The 20101-nt window shown below is 40.5% G+C and overlaps 1 protein-coding gene and 1 pseudogene across 1 annotated transcript in view; both read left to right on the top strand.

The window, feature by feature from the left end:
- Positions 1 to 4826: 4826 nt before the first annotated feature.
- Positions 4827 to 20101, top strand: part of Zswim5 (zinc finger SWIM-type containing 5) — a 117168-nt gene continuing 101893 nt past the window's right edge. Inside the window, exon 1 of the mRNA XM_042684923.1 lies at positions 4827 to 5508. Coding sequence (XP_042540857.1) covers positions 4878 to 5508 — 631 coding nt within the window. The 5' untranslated portion in view covers positions 4827 to 4877. The remainder of the gene's footprint in view (positions 5509 to 20101) is intronic.
- LOC122108113 lies at positions 15853 to 16841 on the top strand (annotated as a pseudogene).

Here is a 20101-nt window from a genome sequence, read left to right as displayed (position 1 = left end):
CAATTCAGGAGGCTGAGAACTGAGGATCGTAATTCAAAGCCAGCCTGGGCAGGAAAGTCCACCATGAGACTCTTATCTCCAATTAACCATCAGAAAACTAGAAGTGGTGCTGTGCTCAAAGGGCTAGCACATTAGCCTTGAGCTGAAGATCTCAGGGACAGGGCTTGGGCCTTGAGTTCAAGCCCTGTAACTGACAAAAAAAAAAAAAAACACTTCAAGAGTTCAATGGTAGATTATGTGCTTAGTATATATAAGGCCCTGGGATCAATCCCCAGCATCACCAACAGACAAACACTTCAATATAGCAAAATATAGTAAAGACATAATTAACAAAAATAAGAGATATATCCAAAGAAGATATTTGTAACATGAATAATGAAGCAGTACTATCTAGAAGAAATAAAGTACTAGAAATAAAAACAATTCCAGTAGAAAAATGATATAATTAGGCAATTAACAGAAAGGAAAGATAATGGCCAAAAATATATAAGATGATGCTTAAATTCACCATTTCTAAACTAAAACATGGGTATGGCCACATTGGAACTCAAATAGAAAACAGTAAAATGGAAAGTTTATATATTCTATTTATTTTATTTTTATTTATTTGTTGGTCATGGGGCTTAAACTCTGGATTTGGACGCTGTGCCTGAGCTCTTTAGCTCAAGGTGAGTGCTCTACCACTTGAGCCATAGCAACACTTCTGGTTTTATGGTGGTTAAATGGAGATAAAGGTCTCATGGCCTTTCCTGCCCAGGCTGGCTTTGAACTGCAAGCCTGAGGTATCAGCCTCCTGAGTGGCTACAATTACAGATGTGAGCCACTGGCGCCAGCATATTTACATATTCTATAGTCAGTAGCTCAATTCTAGCTATATACCCAGGAGAAATTCTAGAATATGTACATATAAGAAAGCCTAAACCAGGCACCAGTGGCTCACGTCTGTAATCTTAGCTACTCAGGAGGCTGAGATCTGAGGATTGCGGTTCAAAGCCAGCCTAGGCAGGAAAGTCTGTGAGACTCTAATCTCCAATAAACCACTAGAAAATCGGAACTGACGCTGTTGCTTAAGCAGTCGAGTGCTTGCCTTGAGCTGAAGAGCTGAGGGACAGCCCCCAAGCCCAGAGTTCAATCCCCATGACTGATAAAAAAAAAAAAAGAAAGAAAGCCTACAGATGTTGATTGATGTACTGTTTGTACTAAGAAGGAATAGGAAAAAAAACTTAAATATACATTCTTAGTGAAGTAAGCATGTAACAGCTAACATTTATTGAGTACTTACCATACACTAGGTACTAGTTCATAAAATTTAGATATAATAATTATATAATAGCCTTATTAGGTTCTTAAGATCTCCATTTTACAAATTAGAAAGTTGAGGCATATAGGGTTTGTCACTTCTCTAAAGTATATATAGACAAATAGTGATGTTAGGCTTTGAAATAAAATGTGGTATTTTATTTTTTTTTGTCTCACTATGTATCCCATTGGTCTATAACTCCCTATAGAGGCCAGAAACTGTGATCCTCCTGACTTAGCCTCCTGAGTGCTGGAATTACAAGTTTGTGACACCACACTAGCTTCAGATGGACTACTTTGTGGCACCTAGGGAGGAGTGAGATTTTTATGTGTATATAGGAAAAGTAAGACACTAGTATGAGGGTAGATACTGTTATTTAATTGAATAAAACACACACACATATACATATTATACAATTTAAAAATAGACTCTAAACTCAGGGTATAGTTGCTTCTGTGGATGTTATGTGAAGATGATTAAAATGGACGTTAGTAATAGTAATAGTGATTAATTCTGAATAGTGAGAATATGGGTGTAGGTATGCTATTCTTTGTACTTTCCAGTATTATTTAATGTTCTTAAATTTATTTTTATTTATTTATTTATTTATTTTTTTGTTTTGTTGGTTATAGGGCTTGAACTCTGGGCCTGGGCGCTGTCCCTCAGCTCTTCAGTTCAAGGCTAGCACTCTACCACTTGAGCCACTTTTGGTTCTCTGGTGGTTAATTTGATTCTCATGTCTTTCCTGCCCAGGCTGGCTTTGGAATGGGATCCTCAGATCTCAGCCTCTTGAGTAGCTAGGATTACAGGTGTGAGCCACTGGATTTCAGCTTTTTTTTTTTTTTAAAGCATCTAGTTAAATAGAACTCATAAGAATCAAAGTTTGCTGGGCGCCGGTGGCTTACTCCTGGCAATCCTAGCTACTCAGGAGTCTGAGATCTGAGGAACAGGGTTTGAAGCTAGCCTAGGCAGAAGAGTCTGTAAGACACTTATTTCCAATAAAATACTTAAAAAAAGCAGAAAGCAGAAAGTGGTGCTCTGGCTCAAAGTGATAGAATGCTAGCCTTGAGTGAAAAGAGCTCAGGAACAGCACTCTGAGTATAAACCCCATGACTGTCAAATACATACATACATACATACATATATACATATATACATACATACATACATACAATAGTTTGATTCTTAAGGGGCTCTTTTTCCCGCCCAGTCCTGGGGCTTGATATCAGGGCTGGGCACTGTCCCTGAGCTTTTTTTTGCTCAAGGCTAGTACTCTACCATTTGAGCCACAGTACCACTTCCGGCTTTTCCTGTGAATGTAGTACTGAGGAATCGAACCCAGGGCTTCATGCAAGCTAGGTGAGCACTCACTCTACCACTAAGGCACATTCCCAGCCCTAGGGAATTTGAAACCACTTTGTACAACTACTTAAAATATAAAAACCAAAAGGTTTGATTTTTTTTGCCTGTCCTGGGGCTTGAACTCTGAGCCTGAGTGCTGTTCCTCAGCTCTTTTCACTCAAGGTTAGTTAGTGCTCTAACCATTTTTGAGGCATAGATTCATTTCTGGTTTTCTGGTGGTTAATTGGAGATAAGGGTCTCACAGACTTTTCTGCCCAGGCTGGCTTTGAACCATGATCCTCAGATCTGAGCCTCTTGGGTAGAGTGCCCCTCTATTGTTATCTTACAACAACAAACTCTGTTTAACATTACCTTGTCCCAATCGCTATTAAAACCTGTTTATCAGCTACTGATTTAATCAGAGTAACATCTTAGTTGGTCCAAAATGAAATATTCTTCCAGCAGCTTATATATGTAGCCATGATTTTGGGTGTTAAGCAGAGACAATTATATAGAAATGGCTTCTAGCTTAGATCTCACAGTGTAGTCAGGGAGATAAACATTGAACGAACACTTATCCCCCTGCCTTCCCCTCCTCCAAACAGAAATATTCGAGGAAAAGAACCTAAAATTGTGATACTAGATTCAAGCAATCCAATTACATATATAAAGAAATATTGAATATATTAAATACTATACTAAGTAGTCAATTTTATTTCTAATTCGTACTTATATGTAGAGGCATTATTAGTAGCTCCCTTTCACAAACGATTTAACCCCATGTGTCATGATTAGCATCACATAGAATTGAGAGAGAGTCACACCAATTGAAATTTATGGCTTGTACTTCTTAATTCTGAGATTAGAGTGCAACCAAAGTCACTTTGGCTGCAGCCTGTCTCCAATCATTTGTTCTCTCTCATATTCTTTGCCCCTCCGCAAGATCTCATCGTGTAGCTCAGATTGGCCTTGAACTTGCCTCAGCCTTCCACCACCACTTGCTTCATTTTCTTCTCATTCTTTAGACACTACCTTTCCTTCATTTTGATCGCCGAACTCAGCTATAGAAACTCTTTCAATACAGTTCTTGGAACATTTAAGGTTCTAGTAGTAAGTTTGTTCGCAAATTCGAAAATTTGAACAAGGGGACAGTCACAACTCCATGCTGTTTATGGAGAACACAGGGACGAAGCTGTCATTCCTGGGTACTCACTAATGTGCACGGCGGAAGATCAGATGTAGTAGAGAACAGACTCGGACCCCCTCTGTCACAGAGTTCAATCCGTTGGCGATGGGACATTAGACAAATAAAACTAGGAAGGCTGTGGAAAATCATATCAAGGCGTAAAAAAAAAAATCTAAGAAACATAAGTTTGGAAGCAGGGGATCAGAGAATTCCATCAGAATCCACACCAAGTGTTTTCTTTCCTGGGATGCAAGGTGCTAAGCGCTCCCGAGGACCCCACGAGGGAGCTGCAGCCCCACAGCGCGACCTTTGTCCGGACGGAGCCCCGGCGACTCAGCGGCTTTCCGAGCGGGGCGGGGCGCCGGCGTCCTCCTGCATTGCTGTAGTGTGGGGAGAGTTTTCCACACCGAACTTTCAGATTCTTTTCCCTCACGTCTTCCTTCCGCATCTCTCTGCCCCGTCCTCTCCTCGGCGGTGAAAAGTCTCCCGTCAGCTCTGTCTCCCTCAGGAGCCTGAGTTGGAGTTTTCCTCTCCGGGTGCCCCACCTGCCTCTGGCTTCACGCAGATGGCTCGCGGGCCCTATCCTTTCTCCGCGCGGCGGAGGACCCGACGGCTTGCAGGCGTAAGGCTGGCTGCCCAGGCTCTTCCTGCCCTTGGGCGGCCGACGGCCCCGCGCGAGCGCTCGGTGCGCGCTCCTGGCTGTCTGTGCCCGGAGCGCGCCAGCGCCAGGGGCCCGCGCTCGCTCCCGTCTCTCCTCGCGCCCGCGGCGACCGGGACAACGCGCGCCGCCGCCGCCGCGCGCTCGTCTCCGGGCTACCCCAGCCGGCCCTAGCTAGCGGCGCGCGCACACCCGACTGGCCCAGGCTCCCCACTCGGGCCAGCGTACTCGTGGGTTCACTTTGCCCCGCCCCCAGGCGCCGCTGCTGGGCGCTTGCGCGGGGCGCGTGGCCGTGGCCGGGGTCTCCGCCGCCGCCGCCGTCGCTGCCGCTGCCACCGCCGCCGCTGCCAGAGCAGCCGCCTCCGCCTCAGTCAGTCAGTCAGTCCCCAGCAATGGCGGAAGGAGGTGAGCGAGAGGAGCTGCTCTCGCCGCCGCCGGTCTCTCCGGCCAAGAGGCTGTGCCCATGGCCCAGCCCGCAGGCTCACCACCCCCGCGGCTTGCCCGGGGCGGCCGGCGGAGGGGTGGGGGGCGTCGGCAGCAGCTGCCTGGCCCCCGGGGCCCGCCCCCACCTGCAGCCGGAGTCCTTGCTGGACTGCGCCGCCAAGACGGTGGCGGAAAAGTGGGCGTACGAGCGGGTGGAGGAGCGCTTCGAACGGATCCCGGAGCCCGTGCAGCGCCGCATCGTCTACTGGTCCTTCCCTCGGAACGAGCGGGAGATCTGCATGTACTCTAGCTTCCAGTACCGGGGCGGCCCGGGCGCCGGCTCGGCTGGGGGCGCCGCCGGGGCTTCGCCGGCCGAGGAGGGGCCGCAGCCGCCCCCCGGGGCCGCCGCTCCGGCCGGCTCCGCCTCCGGGGCCTCGGCAGCTGGGGCGTCCCCCGGGCTGGGCACTGGGGCTGGCGCGGTCGGCGGCAGCGGCGGCGGCGGCGGCGGCGGCGGCGGCGGCGGTAGCGGCGAGGGACTGCCGTTCCGCCGCGGCATCCGTCTGCTGGACAGCGGCTCCGTGGAGAACGTGCTGCAAGTCGGTAGGTGCTCGCCGGTCCCCTCTCTAGTCCCCGGCCATCTCTTCTGCAGGTGCCTTCTCTCTGCCCCAGGCCGGGGTCAACACCGGGGCTTTCTGCCCAACTCCTGTATCCCTGCCGAAGGACAAACAAGTCACATAAAAAACTTTTCTCAACATTTCCTTTAAGTCCACTACTACGCTTTCAACCACTGGCCCTCTACCCCATTTCTTTCTTTTTGTTTGAAGAGCGAATAGGTAGGGCTCTCTCTCTCTCTCTCTCTCTCTCTCTCTCTCTCTCTCTCTCTCTCTCTCTCTTTCACCCTTGTCCCCACACCAGAGGCAAAAAGAATGGGGAAGTGTGCCTTTTTTGTATATACTAATTTCTAAATGCTTTTTTTCCCCCCTTCTAATTTAAGTTTAGAGAGGAGAGGATTGTTAGTGAATCTGGAGCAAGCGGTCTTGGAGTGTTTGAGGGACAGGCTGTCACAGCCAGTGTGTAGTCCTAGCAGATTGAATCTCTGTAATTAACTTTCACATTGGAAAAACAAAACAAAACAAAAACAAGATACCTTGCATTTCAGACTATTTTGATTGTCTGCTTGAATATTTTCCCCCTGAATCAGTGATGCTTGGGAATTTAGACGGGACTAACAATAACCGAAGATGGAAATTGACAGCTTCTCCTCTCCGCACCCCCACCCAAGAAAAAAAAAAAGCCACACAATCTGGAGTGGGGGTGGGGTTTCTCTTCCTTGTCAGACTAGGGTAAATCAAAAGCTGGTCATATTGGATTTAAAATGCTTCTCATTTAACAAGTCTCTATAGGCTTTTGTTTTATCTTCTTTTTTTGTATGAAAATGGAAAATGATTTTCTTTTACTCCTCTTGAGCTTCTAGCCAGCTTGTTAATCTATTAAATATACAAACGGTCTGTACCTGATTTGTGGAATGATTAGGTAGAAAGAAAAAAAGAGACATTGTTTAACATCGACTTTCTGTGTGGAAAATTTAAAAACGTTGTCTCCCCCCCCGCCCCTAGTTTGGATTACTATAGCACTCTACATTCTGGATGTATATACGTTATGCATTTTATTGTACAGTACATGCCCATGTATTTATTAAGGAAATATTGATTTTTGAAAGAAGTTGGAAGGAGATTGTTTCACAAGCTCAGGCATGCATATATTGACCCCACATATCTAGCTCTCTTCTACCCAAGTAAAATCAACCTATCTAAAATTATTTTTATTTGCAGAGGAGTACATAACAGTATTGCATATAGAGCAGTCTGCTTAGGGTTGTTAAGAATTACTAAATTTTGTGTTTCTTATTAAAACAACAGCATATCATAATTTGTTTTGCAAATGTGAAATGAAAATCCTGTGACAAAAAAGAGAAAATCCTGTGATATTGAATTGAGAAAGTTTTGTTTATTTGAAAGATGTTAGTCCTTTCTGTGTTTTTGTGTATTTTAGAAAGAATGAATTGAGTAAATAGGTTATTACACAAGTTTAATACTGAAATGTTGAAAACATGAAAATAAATATAAGTATTAATATGTAAGCTTTGATATTTCTGAGTTTAGGTCAGTTAACTTCTAGGATTCTTGTTTAAAATATTTTAAGCGAAAGAATCAGTTTAAATGTTCATTTTAAAGTAAGGCAGATTTAAAAGAATGTTCAAACTTGAAAGAGCAAATGAGAGAAAAGAGTTCTAAACATGTATCTATTTTTATTGTTATTATTAAGGTGATATACAGAAGGGATACTGTTTCATAAGTTAGGTAATGAGTACATTTTGGGCAATATCATCCCTCCCTTCCTTCACTCTCTCCCAGTTTCCCCTTCCCATCCCCACAAAAAGGTATCTATTTTTAAAGTGATTAAAATGACAAGTTCAAGTGAAATCAGATTTTGTGGATAAGGTAGATCATGTTTAAATCAGCCCTCTCCCCCTCTTGTGCCAGTACCAAGGCTTGAACTTAGGACCTTTTGCTTTAGCATGGCTTTTCCCAGCCACAGCAGGCACTTTACCACTTGAGCATATCTCTAGTCTGGCTTTTTTTCTGATTAGAGATCAAGTCTCATGGACTTTTCAAAGCCAGGCTGGCTTTGAACTTGCATTCTCAGATCTGAAGCTCTTGAGTAGTTAAGATGACAGGTATGAGCCACATATTCCTGGCAGGTATTTTTATTTAATTTAATTTTATTTTGGGTCCGGTTGTGGGGTCTGAACTCTGAGCTGGGCACTGTCCCTCAGCTCTTCAGCTCAAAGCTAGTGCTCTAACACTTGAGCCACAGCACCACTTCCGGCTTTTTTTTCTGCTTATGTGGTGCTGAGGAATCGAACCCAGGGCCTCATGCATGCGAGACAAGCACTCTACCACTGAGCCAACTTCCCAGCCCCTTGGCAGGTATTTTTAAAATATGATAATTGGTATGGGTAATGTGGTCACTTACATGATAATTTCAGAGTCTCTGAAAAAACATTTTTTGCTGGGCTCCGGTGGCTCACGCCTGTAATCCTAGCTACTCAAGATGCTGAGATCTCAGGATGACAGTTCAAAGCCAGCCCAGGCAGGAAAGTCCTCATGAGACTCTATTTCCAATTAACCACCCGAAAACTGGAAGCGGTGCTGTGGCTCAAGTGGTGGAGTGCTTGCTTTATGCTAAAGAGCTGAAGGACAGCGCCCAGGCCCAGATTTCAAGCCCCACAACAAAACAAAACATTTTTTGATTCGTTTAGGGTTTCATGGAAGAAGATAGAATGAATTAACCCCTTTTAGAAAATATTGTTTGGGGGCTGGGAAAGTGGCTCAGTGGTAGAGCACTTGCCTTGCACGCATGAGGCCCTGGGTTCGATTCCTCAGCACCACATAAGCAAAAAGAAAAAAAAGCCGGAAGTGGCGCTGTGGCTCGAGTGGTAGAGCACTAGCCTTGAGCTGAAGAGCTGAGGGACAGTGCCTAGGCCCAGAGTTCAGGCCCCACAACTGGACCAAAAAACAAAACAAAACAAAACAGAAAATATTGTTTGGGAATCATGAACTATGTAATTTGTGCATTTCTGTCCTAAATTTATTCTAGTGGAGATAGAAGAGAAGGATATCACATTCTGTATCATACTGAGTTCTGTTTTTTGGAATAAATTACTTTATAAGTTGTAAAATTAGAGACTTGTCTCACCTCCTAAGCTTAAAATTTGGCATAACAATCTATATGATAGATTTTTTGATGTTTGGGTTTTTTTTTTTTTAACTGTATTTTTTTGTCTTTTCTTTTTTGGTACTGGGGATCGAACCCAGGACGTTGCACTTGCTAGGCAAGCGCTTTGCCACTGAGCTACATCCTAGCCCGATAGATTTTTTGAAAGTATTGTCCAGATTAATGAGGAAGAGATTTGTATGTAGCAAAATAGTAACAGTTCTTTGAGTTACAACCTTCAAATTCAGCTTAATTACTGAGTGGAGCTAATTAAGAATTTCACATATTTCTTTTCCACCATCTTGCAACCTCAGGAGTAGGAGGTTGATAAAAGTAGAAAGGAAAGAAATACCTGGCATTTTTATGATATCTATTTATTTATTTGTTAATAGTGGGACTTGGACTTGGGGTCTGGGTATTATCCCTTAGCTTTTTCATTCAAGGCTGGTGTTTTACCATTTTGAGCCACAACTCTAATTCTGTTTTTTTTTTGGTGATTAATTAGAGATACAAGTCTCATTGACTTTCCTGCCTGGAAACCTTTAAACCATGAACCTCAGATCTCAGCCTCCCAACTAACTAGGATTATAGGCATGAGCCACTAGTGCCTGACCAAAAAACTCTTTTAAAGAAAAGACTCATAAAGAAATTCAACTTTCTTTAAAAAGCACACCCCTAAGAGGTTGGAGCCATGGCTCAGTTGGTACAGTGCTGGTCAATGAGCAAAAATGTTGGGTACCAAGTTTGAGTCCTGGTCTTGGACAAAAAAAAAAAAAAAAGAAACATCTATAAAGAGTATGTAGGTTCTATAACACTTAATTGCTTTCCATATATAGGTTAAATTCTAAAACTCCTAATTCCATGTGTTAGTTAAATTCTGAAATTTCTGGTTACTTCCATATTGAACCAGTAGGATTCAGGTACTTTATAGAAAATAACACATTTTTGGATCAGAATAAAAAATTTTATTTACCTTGATGTCCAAAAAGGGGAGAATTATAGGTTTGTTGTCCTTAAAGGATACACTTTTTTTTTCTTTGTCATTCTTGGGGCTTGAACTCTGGGCCTTGGCACTGTCCCTCAGGTCGTCAAGCTCAAGGTGAGACTCTATCACTTGAGCCACAGTGCCACTTCTGGTTTTCTGGTGGTTAATTGGAGATAAGAGTCTCATGACCTTTCCTGCCTGGGCTGATTTTGACCCAGATCCTCGGATCTCAGCTCCATAGTAGCTAGGATTACAGACATGAGCCACTGGCACCCAGGACATTTTTTTTTTTTTTAAACATAACAGTACTGAATCAGAAATACTGCTCCTTTTAAAAAGGGGAAAATGCAAACTAGTTTTTTCATGGATATCTGTAAGTTTGAAATTATGTCAATAGATTTGCAGTCTGATCATTTGCTCTCATAAAGGCAATGGAGTGTTTTTCACAATCACATTTGTGTGTGTGTGTGTGTGTGTGTGTGTGTGTGTGTGTGTGTATGTGTGTATGTTGGTCCTGTGGCTTGACCTCAGTGCCTGGGCACTGTCCTTGTGCTTTTTTGCTCAAGTCTAGAGCAGTCTACCACTTGAGTCACAGCTCCTCTTTGGGCTTTTTGGTGGTTAATTTGAGATAACAGTTTCATGGACTCTCCAGCCTGTTCTGGCTTTGATCCTTGATTCTCAGATCTCAGCCTCTTGAGTGGCTGGGATTACAGGTTTAAGCCACTGGCACTTGACCACAGCCATATTTTTAATATGTTTTAGAACCATGGAGGGCTGGGAAGGTGGCTTAGTGGTAGCGCCTCATGTGCATGAGGCCCTGGGTTCAGTTCTCAGCACCACATAAACAGAAAAAGTTGAAAGTGGTGCTGTGGCTCAAGTGGTAGAGTGCTAGCCTTGAGCTGAAGAGTTCAGGGACAGTGCCCAGGCCCAGAGTTCAAGCCCACAACCGACAAAAAAATAAATAGAACCATGGAAATATCAGTACTATAAACCTTGGAAAACATTTATTCCATAGTCTGTAGATATCCTAAGAATGAAACAACTATAATTTACTAATAATTTTAAGATTTTGACCTTTTTGTGTGATCTATCTATAGATACACATAGTCTATAGGCAAATATTTATTCAAAGTGAGGGTCTTTCCGTTGGTGATCCTCTAGTTTTGGCTGTACCAAATTGTGAATATTCTTGCTGTGTTGTACCCAGTTGCTTTATATTAATATTGCAACTTGAATTGGGGAGGGTGTGTGGGACAATTGGGTGGGGGGGGGAGGGAAGGGAGTGGGACGATAAGTCTTTTGAAGACGTCAGCTCACTGTGCTGAGAGAGGGACCAAACTCAAGGAAACCTCTGATCTATAAATTAAACTGCTGCATTTTTTATAAATACATGTAAATGTCCTGTTGTAATATTTGATCTTGGAAATAAAAATAAAAAGTTTTCAGTAAAAAAAAAAGATTTTGACCTTTTTTTGCTATCATATTCTAAATTAATTTCTCTGTGTTTGAAAAAATCAAAGGAGATTTGTACCTTCTCAAGAAATCAGAATGAATTAAAAGAAAAGAAGTATAAATAGTTTTTTTCTCATAAACAGTGAAAATTTTTTATTTGGATTTTAAAAGTTGAGTCATTATGAAGGAGCCTTCTGTATCTAGTATAATTTGATTATGTGAATATCCAGAAATTTTAAGTAGATTCTGATAGGTGATTTCAACAAATCCCTATATTTGTAGCCTAAATATTTTCAAATAAGCTCATAATTTGTCCTTTGATAATCATCTAGGCTAGAGCTGTAGTACTAAGTATTACCTAATGTGGATGAGGTACAATTATAAAGTAACAGTTACAGACAAAAGAGGTCCACTTCAGGAATTCATCTATAACTTAAATATCAAGTAATAAGTTCATAATTATCTGCAGTTGTGTATGAACTATTTTTCTATATAACTTTTTTTTTTTTTTGCCAATCTTGTGGCTTTGAACTCAGGATCTGGGCACTGTCCTTGAGCTTCTTTTGCTCAAAGCTAGCACTCTACCACTTGAGTCACAGTGCTACTTCTGGCTTTTTCTGTTCATGTGGTACTGAGGAATTGAACTGAGGGCTTCATGCATGCAAGGCAAGCACTCTACCACTGAGACACATTCCCAGCCCCTATAGTATAACTTTTATGAAATGTATCAGTAGTAAGTACAACTGATGTTGATTTTGTGTCTGTACATATGTGTTTGTATGTGTAGTGCAGGTGATTAGATGTTGATCTGAATTATAGCTGTAGCCCAGTTTTGACTTTTATATTTGTTTTTATTACATTTGGGGAAATATCTGATATAAGTCAATAAAAATTAAATTAATTTATTGGCTTATATCAGTTATATGTGGGAGTGGAGGTTTGTAACATCTCCACAATTGTTTATACTGTATTCCAGTTTTGGGTGTTGAAAGTTACGTATACTTTAGGATTTTGGGAACTGGGGCTTCATGGTAGAGCACAAAGCCCCAGGTTTGATCCTCAAGTACCATAAGAAAGAGTTTAAAAATCTAATATTATTGAAGTATGTGTTATGAATTTTATTTTATTTTATTTTATTTTTTTGGGTCCAGTTGTGGGGCCTGAACTCTGGGCCTGGTGCTGTCCCTCAGCTCTTCAGCTCAAGGCTAGCGCTCTACCACTTGAGCCACAGCGCCACTTCCGACCTTTTTTCTTTTTGCTTATGTGGTGCTGAGGAATCGAACCCAGGGCCTCAGGCATGCAAGGCAAGCGCTCTACTACTGAGCCACCTTCCCAGCCCCATGTATTATGAATTTTAAAGTAAAGAGATTGGAAATTTATTTATGCCTATATGAAACAATTCATTTTTCTTGTTTCAACAATGGCTGTAAAAAGTCAAAATATTGTCAGTATATTATCATGGTATTATATGACTATATACATGTGTTAAATGTAGAACTATACACAATAGTATTTGATATTAGAAATAGATTATTCTGTTCAGGGTTATGAATATAGCTCAGTGGTAGAGGACTTTCCTGCCATTTGCATGGTCCTGAATTTGATCCCAGCACTGAAAAAAAGAAAAATAAAGTGGAAAATAATTAATTTCAGATTACTTTTATATGAGTTCTCTATCTTGTAATTTATTTAAATAGTCATTCCTGAAATAGGCAGGATATGTATTGGACACGTTTAGCTAGTATACTAAGGAAGTCACAATCATTTTAATACTAGCTTTAGTATTATCTGATCATATACTAATTATTCTGATACTTTTTTTTTGGCCAGTCCTGGGATATGAACTCAGGGCCTGGGCTCTGTCCCTGAGCCTGTCTGTGTTCAAGGCTAGCACTCTACCACTTGAGCCACAGCACCATTTCTGGCTTTTTCTGTTTATGTTGTACTAAGGAATCAAACCCTTAGAATGGTTAATGTGATTTACGCTAAATGGTTTTCAGTAAATATTTATTTATTTATTTTTTGTTGGTCATGGGGCTTGAATTTTGGACCTGGGTGCTGTCCCTCAGGTCTTCAGCTCAAGGCTAGCACTCTACCACTTGAGCCACAGCGCTACTTCCGGTTTTCTGGTGGTTTACTGGAGGTAAGAGTTTCATGGCCTTTCCTGCCTGGGCTGGCTTTGGACCGAGATCCTCAGATCTCAGCCTCCTGAGTAGCTAGGATTATAGGCATAAGCCACTGGTGCTGGCTAGGAAGTATTTATTGAATAAATCAGTAAATGTTCTCATGCCTTTTAAAATTTATATAGTTTGGACATGTCTCTTGATTTTTATGTGACTGAAGCTTGGAAAAAATACTGGCATTTTATTTTTTTAAATTTTTTATTTTTATTTTTATTTTATTTTTTTAAAATAATTTCTGAAACAGTCCTATAACCATTTTTTAATCTGGATGTAGAGATTAATTGGACCGTATATTGGAGACTGACTTCCTTCTTCCTTTCCTTCCTCCCAATACTGGCATTTTATGACCTAATCTCTGGATGTTTCTGATTTTTAAAACAATTACATAGATAAAAGAAAAATACCCTCAGTGCTTGCTATTAACTGGCTCTTGATTTGTGTGTGTGTATGTGTGTATATACAAGACCTGGGACTTGAACTAAGAGCCTGGGTGCTGTCCCTAAGCTTTTTTTGCTCAAGGCTAGCACTCTATCACGTGAGCCACATCTCTACTTTCAGCTTTTTGCTGGTTATTTAGAGATAGGAGTCCCACAGACTTTCTTGCCATGGGGCTGGCTTCAAACTATGATCCTCAGATCTCAGCCTACTGTGTAGCTAGATTTATAGGCAAGAGTCACTGGCACCTGGCTTGATTATTTATTGAATTAAAATTTAGGCATTTGTATAAAGCCCAGAAAATAATTGATCACTTTTATTTGTGGAATTGATCACCTTTGTTTCTAAAATAGTCTTTTTTTTTCTTCAGACTTCTTCTTTAGATTTTTCATCAAACCTAAACTCTTGAGTACTACATTATGTTGCCATCTTTCTGTAGGCAAGAAGCTTTCTGTGGGCAAGAACATGACTCTGAATCTCTAAAACTTGTTTTTGAAAAATTCTGTTTTTGCTGGGCGCCTGTGGCTCACACCTGTAATCCTTGCAATTCAGGAGGCTGAGATCTGAAGATTGAAGTTCAAAGCCAGCGTGGGCAGGAAAGTCCATGAGCTCCAGTAAACCACCAGAAAACTGGAAGTGGCGCTGTGGCTCATGTGGTAGAGTGCTTGCCTTGAGCTGAAGAACTGAGGGACAGTTCCCAGGCCCAGAGTTGAAGCCCCATGACTGACAAAAAATATAAATAAAATAAATATTTCTGTTTTTGTTTTTGTCAATGGCTTTCCCCCCCTCTTTGTAATGAATTTATACGTGTGGTATTCAGGATAGTATAATGATGTTAACTTCTTGTTTTTAGTTTATTTTTTATTAGCTTACATTAGTCATATAGAGGAACAGTGTTAACTTCTAAAAAAAAAAGGGAAAAGTGAAATTTCCTTCTATTTAGTGTTTTTCTTGTTCAAAAGGCAGGTGTCAGTATACTTATCATTTAATCCTTAGACAAGTGCAGATTAAAACCCAAGGAAATAACCTATGTTATACACATACTAGGTTAGTTACAAATAAAAAGACTGACAGTACAAAGTGCTGACAAAGAAGTAGAGAAATTGGAATTTTCATACATTTTTGGTGTGGATAAAAATGGTATAGCTACTTTGGAAAATAATTTCTTAAGTTAATTTTATAAGAAAATAATGAGATTTAGCAATTCTACCCCTAAGTATTTACCTGCGAGTAATGAAAACATAGTTCATCTGAAAACTGGAATATTCATAGCAGCTTTATTCATAATAGCTTTGAACTGCAAACAATCAAAATGCTTATCAAGTGAATGAATACATTGTTTTTTATTCATACAGTAGAATAATATTTCAGCAATTAAACTAATACCAATGTGCATGGATCTCAAAAAGATTATGCTAAATAAACTAGACACAAAAGACTATATACAACTTAATTCCATGTATGTGAATTTTTAGAAAGTCCAAAGCTATTGGAACATAGATCATGGTTCTAGGGAAGAAGGGAAATGAATTTGAGGAAGCTTGGGGGCTGTGTGTGTGTATGTGATAAAATGTTCTATGTCACAATTTGGTGGTCACAAAATTGTATCCACTTGCCAGAACTTACCAGCTGAATGCCTAAGATTGGTAAATTTTAGCCAGATGCCCGTGGCTTACAACTGTAATCCTTGCTACTCAGGAGGCTGAAATCTGAGGACTGCAGTTCAAAGCCAGCGTGGTCAGGAAAGTCTATGAAACTCTGATCTTCAATTAACTCTGGAAAAGCAGACAGTAGAGGGGTGCCTTAAGTGGTAGAGTGCTAGACTGAAGCACAAAAGCTCAGGGATAGGGCCCGGGCCCAGGGTTCAAGCCTTAGGATTGCCACCAAAACCCCAAAAAAAGATTGGTAAATTTTGTTGTGTGTAAATTATACCCCAGTACAAGCTCAGTTTTGTAATCCTAGCTACTTAGAAGATGGAGAGCTGGAGACTGAGGTCTGAGGCTAGCCCAGGCAAAAAGGAGTGTAAGAGACTCCATCTTAATCAATGGCTGAGCAAGGTAGCTTGTACTTGTTATCTCAGCTTCATGGGAAGCACAATGAGTGCAGAGGTCCATGCCTGTCACCCACAATTACATGGTGAAGCACCAAGTAGGATTGTAGCCCAGGCCAGCCTGGATGTAAAAAGCAAGATCCTACTTTGAAAATAGCCAGTGCTAAAAGTTGCTGGAAGTAAGGCTAATGTTATACAGAGCCTGCCTTACCAGGGTGAAGCCCTGAGTTCAAACCCCAGTACTGAATAAAAAACATGAAAAAATTGTGAATCTTTGTGTCACATCTGTTTGTGAGACTGAAGTCTGTTGTCAGCAATCAGACTGTTGACATTCCAGAAATCGTTGACTTCTCTCAGAAGGGACTTAATGTTATCTGGAAGGGCCCCAGAGGAACTCCGTGGAGGGACATCAGTCAAATCACTGTCAGTCTCCTTGGAAAGAAAAATAAGAGGCTTTGATTAATAAATGGTTGAGAAACAGAGGTAGTGGCTACTGTTCATGTTATCTGTAGTCGTGTACAGAACACAGGGTTTCTGTTACAGGATGAGGTCTATGTGTGCTCACTTCCCCATCAAGGTCGTTATTCAGGAAAATTAATCTCTTGTTGAAATCTTAAATTTCTTGAGTAAAAAATGCATCTGAAGGGTTTGCATGAGACCAATTATTGCTTGTTCAGTATCTCAAGCCCAGAAGGATGACTTAGAATCCTTGAAGGAAACAACATTGAATCTATTTCAAATGCAGCTGCTTTGATTTGGCAAACCTCAACAGTTTAAAAACAAGAATAGCAGTATTGGATGTGTAGAGCACAGTGGTGTTGAGCACTTACTCTACCATATATGGTGAGGCCTAAGGTTCACAGTCCCCAGAGTGCATGTGTGTGTGTGCGCACGCGCACACACACACACACACACACACACACACACACACACACACACACAGAGAAAATTTGGGGATGGTATCTATGTTTCTAAAAAAAGGATGGATCAGCAGGATGAGGAAAAAGATCTAAGTGCTGTCCAGCTGAAGAGACAAGTTGCCAGATTATAAAACCTATCTGCAATAGTTTAATTATGCAACAGAACACCTCTATTGGGTTAGGAAGAGAAAAAGGTATTTTGAGTTCCAATCTTGGATTCACATTAAAATCACCCGTAGGAAGTTGGGCTCAGGCCTATAATACTAGCTATACAGAAGGCTGAGATTTAAGGATCTTGGTTTAAAGCCAGTTCAGGCAGGAAAGCCCATTATTTTCCAGTGGTAGAGTGCTAGTCTTGATCAAAAAAGCTCAGAGATAGCACCCAGGCCTTGAGTTAAAGCTCCATGACTAGCACCCCCTCAAAAAAATTAACTGTAGAATTTTTTTAAACTGACAGTACCAGAACTCACTCCTTGATACTTCAGCTAGAATCTGTTGAGAATAAGGACCAAATTTCAGCATTTAAAAAAGTTCCCAGTTAGTTTATATTCAGCCAATGTTTAGAAGTACTACTCTCAAAAAATGGTTACCTTCAGTAGTTTTATTACTTTTTCTGAATTTATTGCTGAAAATGAAAACAATTTGTAGTTTTTACAGCATAAATACAATGGATTATGTCAACTTTCTCTTATTCTCTATTCAGTTTCATCTGTCTTTCAGTGTACTAATGGATTTCAAAGAGAATTATTCTCTTACCACATAAAGAATATTTCTCCCTGTATTTTGGAAAGTCTTATTTCCAACTATATAAATTGCTTGCCATTGTCACTGTCATCAAAAGACACTTGTATAATGCAATGCCAAGTTATAATTTTCCTCATGCTTGTTCATTCATTTATAAAAGTTAATATTTTTAATGTTCTATAAAAATAGAACTTAATTTCTTTATTATAATTTAATATAGGAAACATATAAAAATAGCATTTAATGCCATATTTTATAATAAGGCAGGGAGTAGGAAGTAATTAACTAGAGGAATGGGAACAACTGGATGTAAATTGCCCTATTTTAATATAATTCCAGTTATAAGAAATTTTAAAAATTATATCTAATATGCAATATTGAGAACACTGTTGACTGTTATGAGTTCGATCTTTCATGCATTTCCTCATGTCCTCTAATACTGTAGTAAATGATTAATTCAAAGGAATTATATTAATAAGCAGGAAGACAGATATTGTCAAATACTATTTTTTTCTCAAAACAAACTTTACAGATTTCTGTCTTTACAATAGGTTTGTTATCTTTAGAAAATCCTTTTTTAAATAAAAATTATTGCTTCTTTTAGGTACAGATATATGATGGAACTAATGACTGAAATAGCAAATAGCTTTTGTCCATTCATTCATTATTTTGTACTCAGGAGGCAGATACATTGTTTTGTTGAAAGGCTTGGTGACAATTACACTTTCCCTATTCATGCATGGTTTTATTGACTGAAAGCCTGTATTTAGCATTAGTAAATCCAGGAAAAGCCAGTGTTTTTTATTTTTTTGTCTTGAACTCAGAGTCTGGGTGCTATTCCTGAGCTTTTTCACTCAAGGCTACAGCTCTACCATTTAAAGCCTCAGTACCACTTCTGCTTTTCTGGTAGTTAATTGGAAATAAGGATTTCATAGGCTTTCCTGCCAGGGCTGGCTTCAAACCATGATCCTCAGATCTCAGCCTCCTGAGTAGCTAGGATTACAGATGTGAGTTACCAGTGCCCTGCTTAGCCTGTTCTTATTTTGCTTAAATCTATGAACATTTGATAAACTGATATTCCTGGCAATCATTACCAACATAGCATTGGTGTCACTAGTAGTAAAAAAAATATGCTTCCCTACATAATGGTTCTCTAGCCAGAAAATAATAAACATTGACAAGAATGTGGAGAATTGGAACCCTTTGGAGTAAAAGATGGTGTATGGATGCTATGGAAAATGGAATAGTAACCGGGTACTGATGTAATCCTAGCCACTCTGGAGGCTGAGATCTGAGGATCCCAGCTTGGGCAGGAAAGTGTGTCAGACTCTTATCTACAATTAACTACTAGAAAACTGGAATTGGTACTGTGGCTCAAAGTGGTAGCCTTGAATAAAAAACACAGGGATAGTTCCCAGACTCTGAGTTCAACCCACACAACTGACAAAAAAAAAAAAAAAAAAGGCAAAAAACCCCCCAGGTATAATGATCCCTTAAAAAACTAAAAAGAGGGGCTGGGAAGGTGGCTCAGTGGTAGGGTGCTTGTCTTGCATGCCTGAGGCCCTGGGTTCGATTCCTCAGCAACCACATAAGCAAAAAGAAAAAACTGAAGTGGCGCTGTGGCTCAAGTGGTAGAGCGCTAGCCTTGAGCTGAAGAGCTGAGGGACAGCGCCCAGGCCCAGAGTTCAGGCCCTACAACTGGACCCCCCCCCCCCAGAAAAAAAAAAAAAACAACTAGAAAGAAAGGGCTGGGAAGGTGGCTTGGTGATAGAGTGCTTGCCTTGCATGCATGAGGCCCTGGGTTTGATTCCTCAGCTCCACATAAGCAGAAAAAGCCAGAAGTAGCACTGTGGCTCAAGTAGTGTAGAGTGATAGCCTTGAGCTGAAGAGCTGAGGGACAGCTCCGAGGCCTAGAATTCAAGCCCCACAACTGACAACAAAAAAATTAAAAAGAATAGCCATATGATTCTAGATTTGTATTTGAGTGTATATAACCTGAACGAATTGAAAGGAAGAGTTGAGCACCATATTATTCACAATAGCCAAAAGCTAGAACTTACATGTCCATCAGTAGATGAATGGATCAACAAAATATGATATATACACACAGTGAAATTATATTCATCCTTTAAAAAGAATGAAATCCTGAGAGGTACTTTTAACAGGGTTAAACTTTGAAGACATTATGATATGTCATTATGAAATAGTCTTCAATGAAATAAGCCCATCACAAAAGAACAAGTATTCTGAGTCCACTTAGATAAGGCATCTAGAATAGCAAATTCACAAGGATAGAAAGTAGAATAGTAGTTGTTAGAAGCTAAAGGAAAAGAGTTACGTTTAATGGTTAAAAAGGTTTAGCATGGGATGGTAAAAGTTCTGGAAATGGATAGTGTTGATGGTTGAACAACAGTGTGTAAATATACGCAATACTACTGAATCATGCACTAAAAATAGCAAGTACTTATATATTTTACTACAATAAACATGAAAACTACATATTACATGATTCCATTTATATGAAATGTCCAGAATAGATCATTAACAGTTAGGGATGGGAAAAATGATTGTTTCTGGGTATCAGGTTTCCTCTGGGGTGATAAAAATGTTCTAAAATTGGATAATGGCAATGGTTGCACAAGTCTAT

The sequence above is a fragment of the Dipodomys spectabilis genome, unplaced genomic scaffold (assembly GCF_019054845.1).
Source record: "Dipodomys spectabilis isolate Male_0828 unplaced genomic scaffold, ASM1905484v1 ptg000002l, whole genome shotgun sequence".
Classification (NCBI taxonomy): Eukaryota; Metazoa; Chordata; class Mammalia; order Rodentia; family Heteromyidae; genus Dipodomys; species Dipodomys spectabilis.
The sequence above is the reverse complement of the archived record's forward strand: the minus strand, read 5'-3'. Positions and strand labels throughout refer to the sequence as shown.